Here is a 24455-nt window from a genome sequence, read left to right on the forward strand (position 1 = left end):
CCACCATACTATACTTAAAAGTTCACAGTTCAAAAATACGCTGATTAGAATGAGTTAATTGTGCGGCTAGCTCCGTCTGGGCTACCACGGCGTTGTGAGCACACAAATCCAAAACAGTTCTGTCTGGCTGCGGCGTCGCAGGCCAGCTACGGTGTCCGAAAGACCCACAAACAATACCTTTTAGAAATTCAGGGCGCTGGTGACCTCTGGGTCGAGGTCACGGCGTCCGCAGGCGTCTGTTCCGGAGGTCGGTGCAGGAGTCGTCGTGGCCCTTGAAGTTACTTGCATTGCAGGTCGAGCTCCTCTCTTATGGGATCAGGAGCGCTGGCGCCAACAGGCGTCGGGTGCTGCGGTGCGGCGTGCGGTGCAAGCAGCGGCTCGGTGGCGGCGTCAGATGATGTAGTCTGTGATACCAGGGTCGCGGTGCGAGATGAAGGCGGTGCTCGTCACGGTGCTAGCAGGTCGCGGTGCAAGCTGCGTCGTCATTGCTGAAGCGCTGTCGTCGGCTGACGAACAGGAGTCGATGGTGTTGGCGTCGGTGGGCCAAGGCTGCGTTGTTCGATGAGGGCAGTGGGTCGTGTAACTTATGAGCGGTGCCCCCGAACCACGTTGCAAGCAGTGGCGTCTATCTCAGCGGGAACTGGCGGCGTCAGGAAGGCCAAGGCGTCCTCGTGAAGCAAGGCGGTGCGGAGTGCGGTGCCCACAGGTCGCAGTGCAAGCTGCGGCCCGGTGGCGGTGTCAACAGGCGTCGTTGGTGAGACCAGGGTCGTGGTGCAGCGTGGCGGCGGTGCTCTCTGCGGTGCCAAAGCTTCGGCGTGAAGCGAGGTGGTGCGGAGTGCAGTGCCCACAGGTCGCGGTGCAAGCAGCGGCTCGATGGCGACGTCAACAGGTGTCGTTGGTGAGGCCAGGGTTGCGTTGCGGTGGTGCCCTCTGCGGTGCCAAAGCTTCGGCGTGAAGCGAGGTAGTGCGGTGCCCACAGGTCGCGGTGCGAGCAGGGTGTCGGCGGTGTCAACAGGCGTCGCCGGTGAGACCAGGGTTGCGGTTCAGCATAGCGGCGGTGCTCTCTACGGTGCCAAAGCTTCGGCGTGAAGCGAGGCGGTGTGGAGTGCGGTGCCCACAGGTTGCGGTGCAAGCAGCGGCTCGGTGGCGGCGTCAACAGGCGTCGTCGGTGAGACCAAGGTTGCGTTGTGGCAGTACCCTCTACGGTGCCTTCAGGTCACGGAGTCGGCAGCGGCGTCGTAGACGTCGGTGTTCTTCGGGTTGCAGCACAAAACACACAGTCCCCAGTGCTGCGGGTCGAAGAACTTGAAGTCTTTGCTGTTCCTGAGACTTCGTGAACAGGGGGCAAGCTCTACCTTAAGCCCTTGGAGAGACTCGCAAATTAGATTGCAGAAAGTCCAGTCCAGGCCTTTCACTGCCCAATACAGAAGCAGCCACTACAGGTCAGCCGTGCAAAGCATCCAGCAAAGCAGTCGTTCCCTTTCACAGCTTCTCCGGCTCTTCTTCTTGGCAGTCTTCTTGTTCCAGATGAGTTCTAAAGTTCAGGGGTCTGGGACCCAGTATTTAGGTCCAAAATTCCTTTGATCTTTCAGGCAGAGGGTGTCTGTGCTCAGCCAGAACCCGTTTGGCCTTCTCTGGTGTCCATTCCTGGCAGGAGGTGGAGACGACCTCGTCAGAGGCAGACCAGGCCCTTTGAGGTGCAAGGAAATCTCCCCCTTCCCCCATCGCAGCCCAGGTCTATTCAGCCCTTTCCAGACCTACCTAGACCATCTGGAGCCCCTCCGGCCCCCCAGCCTTCTGTCATCCAAAACCCAGACAGGCAATCCACATTCCAGCAGAGGCACACGGGATGACTGAGCACGAAAATATTTATTTTCTAAAAGTGGTATTTTCAAACACAGAATGTAAAAATCCCCCTCAATAAAAAGATGCATCTTTAGATTCTGAGTTCAGGCATACTAAATTCTATTTTCTTACCGAATTCCCTAGGCCAGTTATGTTTATAAGATGTTATAAACAAACCTCCCATTCTATCCTATGGGTAACTGGTAGCCTTACAATAGTGAAAAACGAAATGGGCTGTAATTCACTATTCGGACATGCCACACACACCAGGGCATGTCCTACCTTTCACATACATTGCATCCTGCCCACACGGGTACCTTGGGCCTACCGGTGGGATGTCTGACATGTTAGAAAAGGGTAGGTTAGGAACCGGTCAGTGTGTGCACTGGCCAAGTCAACATGGCAGGTCTGAGTTACCGTTTTCAGGGCTACTCACGGGGGTGGCACAACCAGTGCTGCCGGCACCGAGTAGCATTTGATTCACCTGCCCGGGCACACGCAGTGCACATAACTAGAGGCTAACAGGTAAATCAAATATCCAATCATGGAAGCACCAATCCATAACACTATTTACACAGAGAGCATATGCACTTTAGCTCTGATTAGCAGTGGTAAAGTGCCCAGAGTCCTAACACCAACACAAATAGGTCAGGGAAAAATAGGAGGAAAAAGCAAAACGTTTTGGGATAACCCTGCAAAAAGGGCCATTTCCAACACATTCCATCAATGGCTAACAGGTGCGTCTCAAAACTCTTGATCAATTGGCTGCAACATTCCCTAGGGGTGCCAGAAACACAAATGAAAGTGGCATTGCCACTGCATTCAGTATCCCAGCCTAGTTGCATAAAGACTATTATGGAAAGGTTGCTGAATACTCAGTCAAATAAGTAAGGACTTTAGAGCAGAAGTTATGGAGAGGGAAAGCAGGCATGATGAGATTTTGAGAATTGACACCATGTGTGACATTTTGTCAGAATTCAAGTTGCTGGTGTAGGTGCACTGTAACTGCTTTCAGCCTTGGGAAACACAATGTCGAATCAGCTTGGGCAGTACTATTTGCTTTGGCATGCACATACAGGGCATGATCGAGCATTTTGGGTGGTGTCGCAGAGGGGGGAGACTGCCCAGAACTTGGCTAGGGAATGTAGGAAGCTGGGTTTCTGTTGCAGTTACCCCTTCACTGTTTGCCAGACTACTGATGCACTTTGACTTGATGTGCCCTGGGTCGCTGCCGATCAGGTTTCCAGGGCCTGTGTTCTTTCCCAAAACTGTACCTTGTACCCCCAGTTGGCATCGCTCTGGCCACATATCAGTCCCTTGTAAAAGGTACCAAGGGCACTGTGGCAAGGGACGGCCTCTAAGGGCTGCATCACTTAATGTGCCACCTTTGGAGGCCTTTACATACAAACACTGCCATTGCTGGCTGCGTGTTTTGGTGCAGAACAAAGTGAAGAGTTGCCATGGTACGCATCCCTGTGTGCAATGCCTACATCCCACTGCCCAGGCATAGCTCAGTCACCCCTCTAGCTGGGTGCACTATACCAGAGGTGAGGGTACAGGTGCATGGCCCTGTACCCCTACAGTGTCTTGAATAATTCTTGGACATTTTAAGTGTAGTAATGCAATTAAGAGTATATGGTGTCATTATGAACACCACAGCACCATAATGGCTTTACTGAAAACTGGGAAGTTTGGTATCAAACTTCTCAGCACATTAAACCTACACTGATGCCATTGTGAGATTTAATGAAAAATGCACTCCGGGGGCATATTAGAGATGCCCTCTGAAAAACGACCTGCCTCTGGTGGGTTCCCTGACTGGAATACACACTGGCCTGCCACCACGAGACATGTTTCGGGACTCCTGGGGTGGGAGTTTTCGCTCCCTGAGGCCTAAAACAAAGCCTATCCTGGGCGGAGGTAGTCGCACCTTCCCCAGGCCATTAAGAGCCATCTGTGGCAGGGGATCTTTAAAGGCCTTGCCGCCTTTGTAACGCGACCCCCAGCCTCTCCTATCAGGAGCAGGCCCCCTTCCTGTCTCCCCTTCTTCTCGGCTGGAAGACAGGCGGGAAGAATGAGCACAGCCCAGAAGATGTGCCCACCTCTGCCAACCCCATCCCTCAGGTGGGAGAGGCGAGGGGAAGCCCACTCTTCAGTGCCTGCCATCTTGCAAATGACAGGCACTCTCCAATCAGGATTAGGGATTGTGCTCACTCCACTTTGGGTGAGCACACCATGGGTGTTGTCACCCTAAGGTCAGTAACCCATTGGCTACTCGAGACCCCCCCCCCCCCAAACCCTCCATAAATACAGTATTTAGGGGGCAGCCCTAAACCAAAAAGACAGATTCCCGCAACCTACGAAGAAGGACGAAAGAAGACGCCCAGCAGAGGAGACTGCAGAGACGAACTGACTTGGCCCCAGCCCTGTCGGCCTGTCAACAGTATCTAGAGATCCTGTGCCAAAAGTCGCCTTGTCCTGCAGCCAGTGACCTCCAGAAACCCTGGGAGGACTGACTGTCAACAAAGACTGGATCTCCTGTGAACAGCAGCTCTGTTAAAAAAGAAACTCCCAAGACCGACTCTGATCCTGCTGAAGACCATGAAACCCAACGCCTGGAACCACCACTCCAACTGACGTCTATGGCTCGAATCCGGGTGGCCCACTGGTCCCAGCGAGGTCCCCTCAGCGCTCCAGAGTCCACCATGGGTTGACCCCTCCAGGACTCTGACGTCGCCTGCAGCCTCTGCACGGAGACCACCCCAACCACGAGTGGCCCGGTAAGGTGAAATCCAACCTTAAAAGAAACCCCTGGATCCAGCTGCCCTGCGCCCTTTGAGAAGAGACCCCGAGGTGCACCTACACCCCTGAGGCCTCCAACTTACCTGCCCAGCTTTTGGTTCCTCCCGGAAGTCTTCCTGGACTGAGCCTGGAGCCAAAATCCAAAACAGGCAACTCCCATTGAAAACAGGGCACCCGACGCCAAAACAGCACCGTGCATGCACCCCCCTGTGCCGCTGTGGGTGCAACTTGTGTGCTAAACTGGATCCCCCTTTGCCCTGAGCTTAAGTCCAGTAGCTTTGCTCCCACAACCTTATGGCCTGTGCGTGAGCAGCAACAGACTGGATTACCCCTATACGCCGTTGGATAACATTGGGCCTCAGCACACTGCACCCGGCCACCCAAGTGCCTCTGAGGGTGTTCTGAGAGTGCATCCTCGACTCTGGGGGAACCCTGGTTCTAACCTCAGAATACCAACTCCCACAAACAAGTACTTACCTATAAACCGTTAACTTAATTTCCTCCCATAGGATTGCATTATCTGCTCTTTGAAAAGTCTTAAGTGTGCTGTTGGTATGTATGAAAACTTGAAAAACTGCAAATGTACCAAAAGTGAATTACTTACCTTTTATCTAGGAAATGTCTCAGTGTGATATCTAGGCATATAATACTGATTAGCAAAAGTAACTTAAAAAGTAATCCAAGAAGTAACGAATATTGTAATTTATAAAGTAACTGGAAAGTAATTCTGAATATTGACTTACCGGTATTTAAACCAACTGCATTTGAACCTGCTTTCAATTGTAATTAATTGCATAAGTATTGCAAAGTACTATTTCACTTACCTGCACCAGGCCTGGCTTGTTTCTAGAAATAAAATAACTAAATAATATTATGCAAACAAATTGGCTTAGTTCTGTCTTTGAGTGTGTGACATTTCTTGTTTGAGTTGTACAATAAATGCTTAACACTAGTCTCTGATAAAGCCTTACTGCTATCCCACACTACCACAAATAGAGAGTAAGGTGCTATCTACTTTTACCTCGGCCTACCTTCGGGACTCTGCCCACACTATACCTCATTTTGGTATAGTATATGCAGAGCCAGCTTCCTACAGGTAGCGCTTCAGTCAAGTAAGGTGGGAGGTATCGCCTTGACAGAGAATCCACCTGGTAAGTGGCGTAGACCGCTCTGTTTGCAAAATGATGGCCCCAGGGCGGAAAAAGCAGACCAGGAAAACAAACAACCTTATTGAGCCATACTGATGCTCAGGTGCTTAAATTGAGAGGGCCCGGGTCAGTAGTGGCCCGTAACACAAAGCAAAGGAGGGCCCAATGAATTCACCAGGTCAGGGAAAGAAGGCACAGCAAGGTCAAACCCTCATCCATTGTCATCCAAAAACGCCTGTAATAACGAAATGCTCAAATACAACAATTGTCCGGTGGGAGGGACTCTTTTATCTGCAAAGCTGCTTCTATGATGATTCTGAGGTATGCTTGCAAGCGTCATTCATTAATATCCTATTGAATATACATATAAGCAAACTCAGTACATGACACGTTTCTCTAGGTGGACCTTTCCATACTTTTTACTGCCAAGCCAGGTCCTCCCTGAACCGGAACACAAACAACCCAGGACCGGTTATGCCTATTCAAACAATGGGTTGGAGTGCCACCCAGGGCAATTGCCAGTGGTTAGACCTATTGCAAACAGCATCCCATCATTTTTGTGTGGGTCAATATGTTTACATTTTGGCATAATTGCACACCTGAATGCATAAATAAATCAAATCAAAATGTTGCTTTATTCGTTTTTCATTTTTAGATTACAAAACCATAAAAGCACGAGACACAGTAAACATTACACTTATTTCAATGCATTTAATTTGAGATCGTTAAAAAAAGAATCAAAACAAATTTTATCATACTTCACATTAGCTCTAATAAAATCATTTCTCAGTATGAGTCGTAGTTATTAAAAACAAAAAAATTAAAATCGATTTTTTAAAGTTCAAAGTCGTTTTCTGTACTTGATTACACCTTTTAGAAATAGAGCAATGTTTCTTTTTTTTTTTTTTTTTTTTTTTTTTAAACCTTTATTCGTGCATCTTAAAAGAACAAATACGGGCCTACAACCGTCAGGCCGGCCACGATACAGTAAAGCACTGATACCCACATTACAGCCCCCGTGCATCAACGGTCAGGATTAACAACAGGTTATACGTTACATACTGGAGATATCTTTGAAACCCGGGGAAGGAGAGGTGAAGGTTAATTTTAAGTTTTTTGATGATTTTATCAGAGAAAAAAAAGTCAATGAAGGATAAGAGCAAAGTAGATTCGAGTCCGCAAGATAGCTTCACCACACGGGCGAGCAGCAACATCAGTAAGAACAACAATGGGAGTAAAATCTCAATCAGTGAGGCGGTGCAGAGATATATCAGGATAGTCACATAAGCAAGTACGCGCCCCTCCAGAGCCGCCCCCACTCGATCCACCCCACACCCGGACCCCGAATCGAAGAAAGTAGAGCACAGAGACATAAAAGAGAAAGGCCCATAGAACTAATTGAGAACAGAGTATTACCCCCCCACCCTACACCAATGCGGAGGCTACGGCCTACCCCCCCCCCCAGCATAGTGCCTGTCGCCCAATGAACCCGAAATATAGAGAAGAGAGAAAGTAGGAACAGAGTAAAGAAGGGAAGAAAGCAGAAAAGAAGGTGGGGAGGAGCCCACTGGACACCAGAGCGCCCCGAACCATCAGCCAGTTATGGCCCCCACACACTGGAAGCCCTCTACGCCAAAAAAACGGCATGCAAAGATACCATGGCACCACAGTTTAAGCAAGGGATACAAGTCGCGACGAGTGCGCGCAAAACATACATACAGTCCCAGTCCCAGGCCAGCCCGTCCATAACCATAGCGATAGAAGTCAGTCTAGCCCTGGCCCGATCGCGGGCTTGGGATTAAACCAGCTCCTGCGTGAAGGCCCCATGTCCCGAGCAGACAAAGACAAGATGGCCGCTTGTGAGAGGATGATGAAGTAGGATCACGAAATGGCCGCCGACCACCGATTGGGGTCCCTCGTTGCACCACATAAAATCCAAACCTGGCAAGTAAGGTACAGGAGTTCCAGAAAAAGGCAGCAGTGGGCCACCGCGGACGGTCCCTCGAAGCCGTTAGGTATCGCTCAGCAGGATAGCCTCGCGGACGCGGTGAGGCAGGGAACAATGAAGCAGGCTGCCATGACCAGGGGGACAAAGTATCCGCAGTTGAGGTGGAGAGCGGTGGACCCTGGGCGCCGGGAGCGCTAGATGAAGGCACCAGTGTAGCACAATCATACACCGCCGCTGCGTCCCCGCAAGAGGACAAGAGCACCGGGAGACCTACGCCCTGTGGATGACAAACAGTGCGCTCACAGCCCGCAGCCGACAGTATGGGGTCAAACCTCTCACTCAGCGCCTGCAGGCCAGCGCACATCTGTAGTTGAAAGTCCCGCAGGACAGCCAGAACGGAGCCGCATGTCAGCGGAAGCTGGGCCCCAACATCAGCAGCAATCCGGGACGGCACTGTGGAGCTGGTGTCCGGAAGAGGGAGGGCGAAGTGGGCAGCGGGCGAGACCGGAGTATCACCCCCCAGCCGCGAGCAGGCACTCAACGCCATGTTTTGCCGCTATACGGTGCACTGGCCAGGGGGGGGGGGTCGTGGCAAGGGGTCAATTCCCCTCAGGTCTACGCCGCAACAGGAAAGGCCGACAGTCGCTTATCTTCTCGCCGGTCCCCCTCGCCGCTGGCTAGGCAATAGGCAAAGGGGGCAGCAGCCCCCCGCAGCTCGGTCCTCAGAGCGGGGCAGGAGACTCACCGCACCGGGGCCCACCCCACAGCTCTAGCCCGTCAGGCACAGGATGCAGAAGGTGTCCGGCCGTCTCTCCTCGGGCTCATCCGGCAACGATCCATGGTGCAAGGCGAGATCGGGACCGCGGGGCTCAGGTTAGCGCTAGCGGGTCCGGTAACTGCGGAGCTTCCAGGAGGCCGGCAAAGGCCGTAAGGGCGCAGGGTTCAGTGCCGAGGACAAAAGCACCCAGAACTCGGGCATCCGGGCGGGTTGAGACTCCGGGAAAGCAGCAGCGCGGTCAGCGCGTCTTCGCACACGGTGCACCTCGAGAATCGGCAAGGGTGAGCATCAGGATAGTAGTCCGAGGCCACGGACCGACGGAGCCGGGCGCTCAAGCGTCTGCTCCGGTCGCCATCTTGGCTCCTCCCCTAATGTTTCTTGTATAGCATTCATTATCTAAAAGCTGCAGTGCAAAATGGGCAGGACGGCATTGCCTCAAGCCCCAAGTTCTTAAAATAGGTAGGATCCACCTTTTTCTTTGGTCCGAATAATATTTGCAGAATAAAACCTGGATTGTCGATTGAGATGAAGATCCATCACATAGGCAAATTGCAAAGTTTTTTGACCAGTCATTTATCATAGGAAAAGACACTGATCGATAAAAATATCTAGTCTGAAGCATGAGAGAGCAAATCTATTGTACCCAGTTATACAAAAAGTTGAGTACGGTTGCATTGCAGTACAAGAAATAATCATCTGGTTTGTTTGTACTGTTGGTTTAAGAACCTCACTGGCATATCTAATTTCTTCCAAGTGAGACATGCATAGTTTTTTAAAAATTTACCTGGAGATTATACGCATCTGTGACGGATTATGAAACAATTCTGGCTGTCCTAAATCCGTCATGAAGTCTTTAATATACTTCAGCCGCCTAATAGCTAAGGCTTGCTCTAAATTGAGGGAGTCACTTAGGACCTTTTGATTAAAAGTCGTTTTTGTTGAGGTCCAAATTCGATGCCACAATAAAACTTGTTGCATCCTTATTATATCTGTAATATATTGTAACCCCAACTCAGTGTGGCAAATATAAGTTGACGTTGAACGGGGGACAGCCAATAAGTAACGAAGAAAAGCATTTTTCACTCTGTAGTTCAGATACATTGCAATATCCCCCGTTCCCAGCCCCATATATTACTGCGCTGACACACTTGGCTTGGTAAATCTTAATCAGTTCCATTGGGGGCCTCTTTCCCAACTTCTGTGAAACATTTACAAGGGCTTTCGTAGTTCTCATAAACAGCAGTTTTTTTGGCCTTCATGGCCTGTTGCCACGTACCATTATTGTCTACAAGAATGCCTAAGTATGGATATGTCTTTGTGTTTCCGAGTTTCTTATTCTCGATAAAAATAGTCCTTTGTTTTCAACCAGCCCTCCCACAGTTCATTATGTAAGTTTTGGTGACATTAATTTTTAGATCAAGGATTTTCATGTACTCATTGTATTTATTAAGGACCCGTTGTAACTCCAGTATGTTTGGGCCATTATCACTGCATCGTCTGAATAAAGTAGGGCGGGTATAGATCGGTTTTGTACCTGTGGTAGATCCTGGTACCCCTCGAGCATCATTCCTTCAAGGCTGTTGGTATACAGGGTAAACAGGAAGGGTGCCAGGACTAACCCCCCTCTCCACTGGGAATGGTGCTGTGTATTCTCCATTCGGTCCATACCGTACCCTGGCTCTTGCGTTCGAATAAAGTTCTCTTATGATTTGGATTAAGGGAAGGTCAACTCCCATTACTTCGAGAATCTTCCACAATTTGTGGCATACACAGTCGAATGCAGTGGAATGATCTACAAATGCTAGGTACAATTTTCCTTTTTTCACTTTAGTATATTATCCCATTAAAATTGTTAAATTGAGTGCATAAATAATGTGTCTTCAGTTTAACCAACCTGCATGACATGGCCATAAGAATCAGCTCTACTAGAAGTGTCTGAGTCGATTCGTGAGTGCACGGATAGGGGAGAGGAGGCCATGCTGGTCCTCCTCGATCTATCCGCAGCATTCGACACCATCTCCCATGAAACACTACTCACACGCTTGCAAGAGGTGGGAGTTGGTGGGACCCCTCTCGCCTGGGTCAAATCATTCCTCACGGATAGATTCCAACAAATTATGCTGGGCTCCTTCTTTTCCACCAAGAAACCATTGACATGGGGGGTACCACAGGGATCTGCCCTTAGTCCGCTCCTGTTCAATGTATACCTGAAGCCTCTGGCCAAAGTGGTGGAATCATGGGGCGTCATAGTGATCTTTTATGCTGACGACACTCAGCTGGTGTTCTCCTTCAAAGATCATTCTGAAAGCTCTTTGCTAAACTTTCGCCACTGCATGGTGAATATCGCCGCCTGGATGTCCTCAAACAATTTAAAACTGAATACAGATAAGACGGAAGTCTTATTTTTTAACCAGAAATCCCCCATCTCTTCCAGCCTCTGGTGGCCGGCTAAATTAGATCCTCCCCCTGTACCTGTCCAAGCTGCCCGCAATCTGGGCTTCCATTTTGACACTGCCCTCTCCTGCAAGACCCAAATTAACAAAGTCACAGCGTCTTGTTTTGGAAAGCTCCGTATGATTAAAAAAAATCATCCCTTTCCTGCCATTAGACTCACGCAAGACAGTAGTCCACGCCCTCATAACTTCCCATTTGGACTACGCAAATAGTTTGTACGTTGGAGCCCCGGCGTATCTCTTAAATCGATTAGACAGTACAGAATTCAGCGGCCAGGTTGATCTGTAATGTCCCCTACCGTCATTCCATTACACCCCATCTGATCAAACTCCATTGGCTCCCAGTGAGATTATGTTTCAGTTTAAATCCCTGACCCTTGCTTTTAGAGCTCTTAATGGTCGAGGCCCCGCCTACCTGAGACAGACTGAAGATCTCACAAGCATCCCGAAATCTCAGATCTAACCATCTCCGCCTAATGATCTGCCCCCGTTTTCGTCTAGCGCGAATGGGAGGAAGGGCCTTTGCTGTAGCCACCTCCAGACTGTGTAATCACCTTCCAACAGAACTGAGATTCCTCACTTCTGAGCCTCTGTTTCGGAAGAAACTTAAGACCTGGCTCTTCTCTCTGATCTAGCCCACTCTTTTCCTCCTGAACTCCTCTGAACCTCACGAGATATTGTCTTCAGCGCCGGGACACCTCCGTCGGAGGTAGCTGCGCGCTTTACAAACCTCTAAAGTAAAATAAAAATAAGACCACTGGTTCATGAGTACAAATACCTAAATGACTATTTGATGTATAGGATTTAACTGTTGACTTGAATCTGGCTACCATACTCAGTATCTCTTTTGAATAATTCCAAATTGCCTGCTTGGCAAGAAGGGCATAAGGTTAGAGTCAAAGCTCTTAACAATTCAGATTTGGGTAGCTTTGGCAGGAAGTACTGTGATGGCACAGATGCTAAAATGAAACACTTTGACAGTGGTCCGTCACTGTTACGGACAGAAATTAATTCTGAAATGTTCACCAGGCGCTTTGTAATTTTTAGATGAAATTAATGAAAGTACTGGGGTGAATGTGAATGTCACTCATTAGAATAGCATGTTCCAAAAATACATTTGGGTTGTACCTGTCACTTTATTTCTGTGCTAAGTCAAAATTGTATTATTTTTACGTATTTAATAACTAGTCGACCTTTATGTTGTATTTTTCATGGTTCGCCAGCCTATTATTGTTTATTAAAAATGTGCATGTAAGAGCTGCATTTGTTAGAACGTTATTAGAATTACCAGGAGATTTCCCTGTGATGTTCTAAAGGTAAAACTAAATTGCCTGGTCTAAGTACTGATGACAGCATGTGACTGGAAGTAATTGGTGACCGTCTCTGAAATTTGTTGTCCAAGATCCTCCCCTTGTTTTCTGAGGGTTTTAGATTGCATGGCGACTCCATGTGTGGATTTCGATTTTCTAGCCAGTACTTGCTGGGTTTTCTTTACTTTGTAGTCACCTGGCAGCTTAGTTAGCCAGATTGTGCTAGATTGGATTCATCAGCGGATTGTCTTGAAGCCAACTGGGAATGAACATAGCAAGAAGTACCCATATATGACTAAGAGTGTCTCCCCTGACACTCGGAAGCTCAGGCTCTGCACTAATACCCTAGGAACAAGACCTTAGTTTGTAATTATTTCAAACCCTGGGCAAAATTGAGTTAAGATGGTTCAGGCTCAACGTCCTGGGTAGCTTATGCTAAATGATTTCCTGATTCATCGACATAAGCCATTCTCATCACCTCACAGGAGTCTAGACTTTCATATTTCCCCATTGCCTTCCTTGATGATGCTTTCCACAGATCTGCTATAAGTCTTTCATTCTTTAGAAAAAAACTTAGAAAGAAGTTCATCTTTGGAATAAGCTGTGGGAGAAAAAAGCAAGACATAGATGTGATTGCATTCAAGAAGGGGGTATAGGCTAACACTTTCCTCCTCCTACTAAGTCACTTCCAGGACTGTTCTGGTGCTTCGTTCTGGTTAGCCATGAGCAACTCAGTTAATGTTTGCTCTGGGTTTTCATAGATGCAAACTGTAGATGCCAATTTTAGCATCCTTACCTCGCCAACTACCCCACTGTGCTTCTTTGCATCATTGACAGCTCAACCCATTGACATTGAACCACTACAGAAACCCCTTCAATTAAAATATATTTACCTCTTATCTTTTTGTTTCAGCAACTGTACCAGATCCTGACAGATTTTGATATCCGGTTTTACATGTTTGAGCTACTCAAAGTAAGTATTAAGGAAACAGTGACTTTTGTGTGGAAGATAGGACAAACTATGCTTTGGAATGTTTCAGTTGATGGTGTGGGACTGATTGCCGTCATGTGTCCATATAGCACTGTACTTCTTAAATTTCTCTTCAGACCCTTCTTGTGTTCATTGTTTTGGAATTGTTTCAGCAAATAAGGAATGAATAAGGAGAAGTATCAATTAAAAGAATGTTGATTACCTTAAGACAAAATGTTTGTCTTCCCTAGTTTTCTCGCTGAAATGCACTGTTATGAGGAGGATTGTATAAGGTTCCATGATCGATTTTCTGTAATCTGCATCAATCTCGTTTGCGCCTTTAAAGTGGGAAAAAGGGCAGTAAGTGACGTCAGAGCTCCAGAGTGGCACCATATACGACTTCATGATCATGTCACATCTGGAAGTTGCTTTTGTTGAGTTGGAGCTGAGGTGCTACTTGCTGGTGCAGGAGAGCCATTTTAAATTTCCGGAACAAGTTCAGCACCTGGGGACATTAAAGAGATGAGGCATCTGAAGGTAGATGGATCACCCGAAACATTATTACTAAAGCCAGATAACTTATTTCACAGGTTCCACAGTCCACCAAAGGATTTTAATCCGTTCCTCCTGGCTAGACCATGAGGTAGACCTCCTGCTCAAGAGAACAGCGGTTAAGCCTGTTCGGAAAGAAGACACAAATGAAAGTTGGGATAAGCAGTAGCTGGTAGGCCGCTCTTGTCCACCCCTCTAGGCTGCTCTTGTCCTCCAATCTAGGCCGCTCTTGTCCACCCCTCTCTGCAAATATTTCAGAATGCATCAGAATTAGGATAGCACAAATGAAGCACGTTTTGTATGAAGTATGCTGAAACAAATATTTAAATACGATCAAAACAAATCATTACCCTAGGTGATACCGTTTCCACACATTATTTGTGCATTATGTAGTTTTATTAGTAAAACTTTACGTCTGTGCAAATGCAATTTGAAAATGTGTTTTTTGTAATGGCAGTGCACTACTACACCATGAATACTCCACTCTTTGCCTCTCCACTATGTGGAGAGGCAAAGAGTGGACACACGCCGACTCTAGGCTGCTCTTGTCCACCCCTCTAGGCCGCTCTTGTCCACCCCTCTAGGCCGCTCTTGTCCACCCCTCTAGGCCGCTCTTGTCCACCCCTCTAGGCCGCTCTTGTCCACCCCTCTAGGCCGCTCTTGTCCACCCCCTCTAGGCCGCTCTTGTCCACCCCCTCTAGGCCGCGCTTCTCCACTTTACGCCACTCCACACTACTAACTTTTAGTCATGCTGAACAGCAGCCTCACTCTGTGTACGATATGGCTAAAACACATTGGCAAGGCCAATAGCTCTTGCATAGGCACGACGTATTGGCTTTGCCAGTGCTTGTTCGTAATTCTGCTAGCCGATTGAAACATCATGGCCTGCTAGAATGTTTCTTTCCACCTCCAATAAAGGGCTTTCATAGAACTTCATGAGGGTCTATTTTTGAATGAAAAGCTTCTCTGTTGGCTCCATAATGCTCTTCCCATCCTTTTCGTTTCACTGAATATCTGCCACTGCTGGCCGGCTCCCATCCTCCCTCTTTCCTGTGTCTCACTCATGTTTCTCCCACAGAACCAGCCCTCCTTGTTCCTTCCTCCACCCTCTCCCTCTACGATACTACTTAACTCTATGCCATTCCACTCTACTGTAGGCCCTTTCACTCTAGGCCCCTTCGCTCTACTCCCTTGACTCTACACCCCTCTACTCTACAACACTCCATGGCACACCACTCTACTCTGAGACACACTGGCTCACTCCAACTCTGTGAGGCACGCTGACAACTCTGTGAGGCACGCTGACAACTCTGTGAGGCACGCTGACAACTCTGTGAGGCACGCTGACAACTCTGTGAGGCACGCTGACAACTCTGTGAGGCACGCTGACAACTCTGTGAGGCACGCTGACAACTCTGTGAGGCACGCTGACAACTCTGTGAGGCACGCTGACAACTCTGTGAGGCACGCTGACAACTCTGTGAGGCACGCTGACAACTCTGTGAGGCACGCTGACAACTCTGTGAGGCACGCTGACAACTCTGTGAGGCACGCTGACAACTCTGTGAGGCACGCCGACAACTCTGTGACGCACGCCGACAACTCTGTGACGCACGCCGACAACTCTGTGACGCACGCCGACAACTCTGTGACGCACGCCGACAACACTGTGACACACGCCGACAACACTGTGACACACGCCGACAACACTCCGCCACGCTCTTGTCCACCCCTCTAGGCCGCTCTTGTCCACCCCTCTAGGCCGCTCTTGTCCACCCCTCTAGGCCGCTCTTGTCCACCCCTCTAGGCCGCTCTTGTCCACCCCTCTAGGCCGCTCTTGTCCACCCCTCTAGGCCGCTCTTGTCCACCCCTCTAGGCCGCCCTTGTCCACCCCTCTAGGCCGCCCTTGTCCACCCCTCTAGGCCGCCCTTGTCCACCCCTCTAGGCCGCCCTTGTCCACCCCTCTAGGCCGCCCTTGTCCACCCCTCTAGGCCGCCCTTGTCCACCCCTCTAGGCCGCCCTTGTCCACCCCTCTAGGCCGCCCTTGTCCACCCCTCTAGGCCGCCCTTGTCCACCCCTCTAGGCCGCCCTTGTCCACCCCTCTAGGCCGCCCTTGTCCACCCCTCTAGGCCGCCCTTGTCCACCTCTCTAGACCGCTCTTCTCCCCTTTACGCCACTCCACACCACTAACTTTTAGTCATGCTGAACAGCAGCCTCACTCTGTGTACGACATGGCTAAAACACATTGGCAAAGCCAATAGTTCCTGCATAGGCACGACGTATTGGCTTTGCCAATGCTTGTTCGTAATTCTGCTAGCCGATTGAAACATCATAGCCTGCTAGAATGTTTCTTTCCATCTCCAATAAAGGGCTTTTATAGAACTTCATGAGGGGCTATTTTTGAATGATAAGCTTCTCTGTTGACTCCATAATGCTCTTCCCATCCTTTTCGCTTCACTGAATATCTGCCACTGCTGGCTGGCTCCCATCCTCGCTTTTCCTGTGTCTCACTCAAGTTTCTCCCACAGAACCAGCCCTCCTTGTTCCTTCCTCCACCCTCTCCCTCGTTCCTTCCTACACCTCCTTACTCTTCCGTACTCCTCGAAGTAAAACCACCAGCCTCTGGTGCCATCCGCCCTTTAATTAACACAATCTGAGGACTGTATTGAAGACAAGGGTGCTTTTAATATAAGCAGACCGTCATATGTCTGGCTTTAATGTGCGTAGGGTTCATATGCTAGTATGTTAAAATTATACCTGTTGATTTGGGCAGTGCTTGCCTTCAATTATTTCTCCCTACAGAAAATGTAGGGTTCTGGCTACAACCAATTGTGTAGAAGGGAAACTAAAGTTTTTGTACTGGAATCCAAGTGAATGTAATTTTACCTTTGCTAGATAACTGGCCAGTTTTGCCACCAAAATATGTTTAACCCATAATGTACTGCCAAGTATCATTAGTGGCGTTTAGCTTAGTTTTATTTTTGTACCCAGGCATGTGCCACTAAGCTTAAAGACGTCTGACCTGCAGAAGGAGTCTGAAATGCTCTAGTTCTTCTTGGTTGAATTTAGACATATAGCGGTTTGCAGTGCTTCACAAAGATCTAAATTATAGTGTAAACTTCATTTTTGCACCTTGAATCTTTTCTGGAGTCACATGCTGTGCATTATTGCACCATCTAGTGGTTGGGTCCGGATTTCTTCCCAAAAAATCTTGTCCTTCGACTGTTTTTGTGTTTTGTTGTTGTGGGCGCAAACGTACCTCCATTTGGTGTCCCTTGTGACTAAGTTGTGCTTCCTCCGTTAGCTCCCACCTTTAGTCACCATCTTCAGATTATTTTTTTCCGCTGTTGGGTCTGGGTGCATGCAGGAGGATCTCCAACAATCTGAAGGAAAAAGTTGACGAAAATCGAGACAAAATTGCGAAAGTTCACGGGAGCGAAGGAGTCCTCAGAAGAAGCGACGGATACGGGAAATGCATGTGCAGTGGGCTCCTTGTTTCTTGGTAAAGGAGAAGACACTATTCCAGTTTTGCAAGAACTGCCACCATAAATGTGTGACAAAGGATCAGCACCTGGTCTGCAACTCCTGCCTATCACCGGATGAATACTGCAACGCCTGTGCAGTGTTTGCCCCCAAAACTCTGCGGGTAAGACTGCGACTGAGAACAGCTGACCTTACAGTGCAGGGGCCAACATCACCCTCCATCTCTACGAGTTTTGAGCCTCTTCCAAAAATGAAGAGGAGAGTTTCGCCGATGGGCCTGAAGGGGATACTGAGGTCGACCTCCAGATAGTAGACGCCGACAGAGGGGTCAAGAAGTCTTCTAGATCAGAGTTAAGAGACTCTGCGTCCTTACAAATTTCACTCAAGCCAAGCAAAATCAGACTCTTAAACCTCAAAGGCTGCATCTGCGTCAAAGCACTTACCTGACCGCAAGCATGACCAGATTGAAGTGTACCCTCGGGTTCTTTGAAAAGGGCACTGCAGAGGTAAAGGCACCTGAGAAATCCAAGCCGTCGAAGGACTGTCGAGGAAAAGGCGCATCTACGTCAAAACAGGAGAGGTAGAAAACATAACAACACGGTTCAGCAAACATGCCGTTTTCGAAGGATTCGTCATCAAAGCGTACGCAGAAGAATCTTGACGGCCAACAACGAGCAGCGGAGATTGAGAAAAAGAGGAGACTCGAAGCCGAACTGGGTAGTATTTTACAAAGGAAGAAAAACTTTTAAAATCCCAGATCAAGAGATCTTCTATGAGTAGGAGAAGGAGCAAATCTAACTGAGTTCTGAGGCTTCAGAATACTGAGCTCACAATGTCAAGACCTGGAAACAGACTCAACAGAAGAAGGGGTAGACACATACCCTTCATGACCATCACCACATGATGATATTGGAATGTATAATCAGGTAATAAAAAGAGAAGAGACAATCTTGTTTTCTACTAGAAGCTCTCCTGCCTACATAGTCAAGGAATCTGTGTTTACTAATGCTCCCCTGTGATCAAGGAAAGGAGGTTTTCAAGGAACCAGCTACATGTTAAGCAGTCACTAAGGTAGAGGAGAAGTATAGACCTTCTACAAAAGACCCAAGTTACATAAAGGGAACAGTCCCGGCAAATTTGATAATAGCATTAACAGTTCAGCAAAAAGCCACCATCCCAAACACCATGGGCCTCCTCCAGATAAGGAGAGCAAGAGAATGGACCTCATGGGGCAAAAGGTGGAAAGTAGTGTTGCAAACCAGTGGCGGATTGCAAACTCAAATACACTGCAGAATAGTCATGACTACCAACATTGGGAGCAAATAGGAAAACAAATGAAACGTCTCATAGTACCAAAGGAGGGCAGCACACCTGGTGGTGAATAGCATGAACATCGCCAATATCTGCTTAAAATTGCACTGGATACAGCTGAAACATCGGAATGACAGAGCGACGCCATGCCTGGTTAAGAATTTCAACTTTTATGCCAGAGATGCAAGCTACTATACTAAATGCACTAGTCAGTGGGGAACAACTATTTGGGAATGCGGTGGATGCAATCCTAAATTAGTTGAAAAAAGACAAAGAGATTTCAAAGTCGATCGGGGCTTAGTTCAGAAGTAACAACCAGCTAGTTAGTGACCTAACAGGGTTCACAAGAAACACTCATCGAAGATTAAAAAAATTCCTCCAGAAGTGGAAGAATATCACCACAGACAGATCCAATTTAAGACTAATATAATTTGGATATTGCATAGAATTGAAGAAAACGCCTCCATAAAGGGGACCAAGGAAAAAGGTACTTTCAAGGGAGGAAACATCCTGTCTACTCATAGGGGTAGAGGAGTTGCGGTCAAAGGAGTTAGTGCCAAGACTGGAGAGAAACAAGGGAAACTACTCAACATGCTTTCTACTTCAAAAGGTAGATGGGTCACTCAGGCCGAATCTTGACCTCGAGTTTTTAAACAAGTTCATAAAAACTCAAAATCTAAGTGACTACCCTGTAGGAGGTAATACCTCAGATAAAAGCGGGGAATTACATGGCCACAATAGACTTAATGGACACTCATTTACACATTCCCATGAACGTAAGCCACAAGAATTTCCTCAGATGTTTGGTAGTCAAAGAACACTACCACTTCAAAGTACTGGCGTTTGGGATATAATCTGAACAAAGAGTATTCACAAAGTGCCTAGCAATAGTGGTGGCACACCTGCGGAGACAGGGAATACACGTTTACCCCTACCTGGACGACTGACTAGTAAGGGCAAATGTATACAAAAAATGCAAAGAGCACACACAAGTAATAACGCTTGTTCAGCTGGGTTTCTCCATACACATGGAGAAATCATAAATAGAACCGGAAAAAATGTTCTTACGAGCAAGAATAAATTCAATACAAGGGAAAGTTTTTCCTACGGAGAAGAGAGCAATGGTGCTTTTAAAGAAGCAACAGCTGTACCGGAAGGGTCAAGCTCTGACAGTGAGGACGGTGGGGAAGCTGCTAGGAATGATGGCTTCTGTAGTAGGGGAATCTCTGTGTATAGTCATAATCTGTGAGTTGTCCCGCCCATGTGCGTGGACCCCGGAGCAATAGAAATAGTCTCTTAAGTTGTCCTCTTCTGCAGTCCTGCATAGACACTTAAGAGAAAATCAAAGACAAATAATGCATCCTGACATTAACAAGGCTACACTGGCCAGCACTTCATCCTGAAGTGACAAAAAAGATAGCCAAATAATATTTAAATTTCCACATTTTGCTAAGTTTCACACCAAGAGAAACTCCCCTTCACAAAAATCCTTTGTCATAATAGAGAGGGAGGGTTGGACAGACAAGCCCCATAGGCTGCCATTATGTGTCTGGAAAAGGGATACCGTGCCTTTAAGGAACCCTCTAAAGACTCGGTATCCCATGATGCACAACCAAAGGCAAGTTACTTTCAGTTCTTTTTGAAGGTGTATAAAGCCAGGCCTGTAGCAATCATTGTCGTCGTTTCATCCACCGGGGAGGAGGGCGGGTCGCTTATTACTATAACAGAGATACCCCTACTACAGAACTGGAGTTACAGGTAAGAAACTACTCCTTCTGTAGTAGGGGATCTCTGTGTATAGTCATAATTTGTGAATAGAATGGCAAGCCCATCCCAAACAATCCAAACCCAGCGGTGGAAGAAACATATAGAATCACTACTGTGCAAATAAATTCCTTAGCGAAGCCTGCCCAACCTGCGCATCTGCCCTGGCATCAGAGTCCAAGCAGTAATGCTTAGCAAAGGTATGGACGGACTTCCAAGTGGCAGCCCTACAGATGTCTGCAATGGGAACATTACGCAGCAAAGCCGCAGTAGCATTGAGCTCTGCCTTTATTAGTATTTCTTCAATTTTTGGAGCTTTTTTGATAGTTTGTGTTTCATTCGACCTCTGGGGCCTTTATCTTCCATTTGCTGTTCTTTTTGGCCAGCTAAGCCACTTCCTTTTTGTCAAAATGCCGGCTCTATTGGACAAGTGCCCTGAGTGTGGCAGGAAGAAGGTCAAGTTTCAGCAGCAGCTTTTTCAGAGACGTCAAAGGGGCAGAGGCAACCAACAGTCCACATCGGGGAACAAGGGCCCGGCTGGGTCTAAGCCCTGAGGGATTGCTTCCCCCTCTTCTGTTACCCACTCCGGTGGGGGGAAGCATTCAGAACTACCTGGCAGAGTGGAGAAAAATTACCAGGACAAGTGGGTGCTGAATATTGTTTGCAATGGATACAGTCTACGTTTTATCAGCCCTCCTCCAGCTATTCCACCAGTTCGCTCACAATACGTGCTACGCGAACTCCAAGCGAAGGCCGATACCCTGTTAAGAAAAAGGGCGATAGAGCTTGTACCTCCATCTCTGAGAGGAAAGGGTCTATAGTCAAGGTTCTTTCTTGTGTGGAAAAAGGACAAATAAGAGTTCAGGCCCATTCTGCATTTGCGTCAAGCAACCAAATGGATTCGCAGAGAAAAGTTCCTTATGCTGTCCCTGCACCATATTTATCCTCAGCTGCATCGAGGAGACTGGCTCTGCGGCATAGATCTGCAGGACGCGTACTTCCCTGTCCCCATTGCCCAGAAGCATCGGAAGTTCCTGCGTTTCCTGGTCGGCACCAACCACTATCAGTATACAGTACTTCCATTCGGTCTGAAGTCTGCTCCCAGGTCTTTTTCAAAGTGCATGGTGGTGGTGGCAGCGCACCTGAGAAAGAACAAGGTGTTTCTTTACCCGTACCTGGACGACTGGCTGATCAAAGCATCCACATTCCAGGAGGCGCAGCTACATTTCAACAGGACGGCTGCTCTGTTGAACCAATTGGGTCTGCACATCAACATATCCAAATCTGTCCCGACTCCTGTTCAGTGTCTGCAGTACTTTGGAGCCTCCATCGATACTCTCAAAGCAAGTGTGTGTCCTTCGGAGGAGTGACGCTTATCGATCCTTCGGAAAGCTCAGACTCTCATGTCCGTTCCATCACCGATGGTAAAGACGGTGTCCTCTCTCCTGGGGTCGATGGCCACTTGTATCTTTCTCACTCCACATGCACGCCTCCACATGAGGCCGTTGCAGGAATGTCTGGAGGATCGGTTGGACCAGAGACTGAGCTGGGAGGACAGGATCCAACTGTCTCAACACGGTCTACAATCCCTGAAGTGGTGGTGTTCACCGGAGAATCTCCTCAAAGGGATTCCATTCCACAAGGAGATACCGACTCAGACCATTGTGACAGATGCGTCTCTCCAGGGCCGGGGAGCGCATTCAGACCACCTTCAGATCCAAGGCACGTTGGTCTCAGACAGAATCCACGTATCACATCAATTTTCTGGAACTCAGAGCTGTTCATCTGGCGCTGAAAGCCTTCCACCTGTCCTTTCGGACCAATTCCCTGCTTGTACAGACGAACAACACAACAATGATGTACTACCTCAACAGGCAGGGGGGCTCAAGATCGCGCACACTGTCTCTGGAAGCGCAAGCGATCAGGAAATGGCTGTTGGCCAGGGGACTGACGATAACGGTGACCCATCTGCCAGGTGTGCAGAATGCTCAGGCAGACGCTCTCAGCAGGCTCGTTCAAGAAAACCACGAGTGGGTCTTAAACGACGAGGTGTTAAGAGACATCTTTGCAAGATGGGGTACTCCAGACATTGATCTGTTCGCCACCGCAGAAAACAGCAAATGCCTAGACTTCGCCTCCAGGTTTTACCAACCGGGGACGCTGGGGAATGCACTGTGGATCAACTGGTCAAACAGCTTACTCTACGCTTTTCCACCCATTTTCCTGATCTCGATAGTGTTGATCAATCTGTCCCAGTCACGGGCCAGAATGATCCTTATTGCTCCAAAATGGCCTCGGCAGTGGTGGTTCACCGACCTACTACACCGGTCTCTCCTGCCGAATCTTCGGCTTCCATGTCGGCCAGACCGTCTCACGAAGTTCGGAGGGCAGATGGTGCATTCCAACCTCTTGTCATTGAGTTTGGCAGCAGGGCTCCTGAACTAGTGCATTGGACATTTAAATCTTCCTGAGAGCTGCATGGAGATACTAAAAGAGGCAAAGAGACAGTCTACGAGGACTTCCTACGCATACAAATGGAAGAGATTCTGCATTTGGTGTGCCTCTAAAGGTGCTGATCCTACATCCTGCAAGGAGGATGTCATCTTTCCGTATTTGCTGCATTTGGCTCAATCTAGCCTTAATTTTCATTCTATTAAGGTTCACCTCACAACTTTAACTGCGTATAGGAAATGCCCATCACAAACTTCCTTTTTCCAAATCCCTGTCATCAAAGATTTTCTGGAAGGTTTGAAGGCGTTTCCTCCCGTTAGGCGTCCTTCGCCTCCGTCGGAGCTTAATGTGGTGCTGTCTAGATTGATGAAGGAGCCTTTTGAGCCTATTCATAAGGCTTCTTTACAGCATTTATCCTGGAAGGCAGCTTTCCTTGTAGCTATAACAACGGCTTGCATGGTGAGTAAGATCCAGGCCCTGTGTTGCCAAGAGCCCTAAACTGTATTTCATGCATCTACGGTTGTCATGAGTAATCACCCGAAGTTCCTCCCTAAAGTGATATCTGATTTACATGTCAATCAAACGATCACTTTACCAACGTTTTTTCCACATCCTTCCTCTCCGGCGGAGAGGTCCCTTTGTTCACTTGATGTGAGACGGGTATTAAAATTCTTAGATAAGACCAAGGAGATTCATAGATCAAATCAGTTATTTGTTAATTATGGATCGGTCAGGACTGGTCTTGCCACCTCTAAACATTCCATTTCTAGGTGGATTGTGTCCTGTATCCAATTGTGTTAACAGAGAGCTAACAAGACTCTAAGGGGTAAGCCTAAGGCTCACTCTACCAGGGGTAAAGCGGCTACTGCGGCTTTGCTGCGTAATGTTCCATTGCAGACATCTGTAGGGCTGCCACTTGGAAGTCCGTCCATACCTTCGCTAAGCATTACTGCTTGGACTCTGATGCCAGGGCGGATGCGCAGGTTGGGCAGGCTTCACTGAGGAATTTATTTGCACAGTAGTGATTCTAGATGTTTCTTCCACTGCTGGGTTTAGATTGTTTGGGATGGGCTTGCCATTCTATTCACAAATTATGACTATACACAGAGATCCCCTACTACAGAAGAAGTAGTTTCTTACCTGTAACTACAGGTTCGAGGCATATGAGCTGCCGCAGTCACATTATTGCATTAGATCGCCGCCTAGTGTTGGGTCCGGATGTTGCACGTTGTTGTCTTGGAAGAGTCTTCGAGATCTCACGAGATAGGTGACTCCTGCCCTGGGCTACAGTGCGCATGGACAGCTCCTCCATCGTCAGATTGTTTTTTTCCGCCATCGGGTTCGGATGTACTTCTGCGACGCCAACTTCGACTCCGAAGTTTTCAACTTTCTTCACGGCAAATCCAAGTATCTCGACGGGATTGCTCTCCGGTCGATACCCTAGAACTTTACGAGACTTTATTTCTCATATTTCCATCGACGCAGGCCTCCGGGCCTATCGACGCCACTCGGGCCTCGGGCCCATGGAAAGGACCCCCTTCAAAAAATGTCCCCCGTGTGGTGCTAAATACCCACACACCGATCATCACCCGGTGTGCAACAGATGCCTATCTCCGGAGCATAGAGAAGAAGACTGCTCA

At 48.2% G+C, this 24455-nt stretch overlaps 1 protein-coding gene across 3 annotated transcripts in view; it reads left to right on the plus strand.

Annotated features, from left to right (window-relative positions):
• Positions 1 to 24455, plus strand: part of CSNK2A2 (casein kinase 2 alpha 2) — a 367342-nt gene that overhangs the window by 205107 nt on the left and 137780 nt on the right. For all 3 annotated transcript variants that reach the window (XR_014972222.1, XM_085638579.1, XM_085638580.1), the window contains exon 5: positions 13198 to 13257. Coding sequence is in view for 2 of the 3 variants with exons in the window: in XM_085638579.1 (XP_085494705.1) it covers positions 13198 to 13257 (60 nt within the window). In the remaining variant the exon portion in view is untranslated. The remainder of the gene's footprint in view (positions 1 to 13197; positions 13258 to 24455) is intronic.

The sequence above is a fragment of the Triturus cristatus genome, chromosome 12 (assembly GCF_964204655.1).
Source record: "Triturus cristatus chromosome 12, aTriCri1.1, whole genome shotgun sequence".
NCBI classification, from domain to species: Eukaryota; Metazoa; Chordata; class Amphibia; order Caudata; family Salamandridae; genus Triturus; species Triturus cristatus.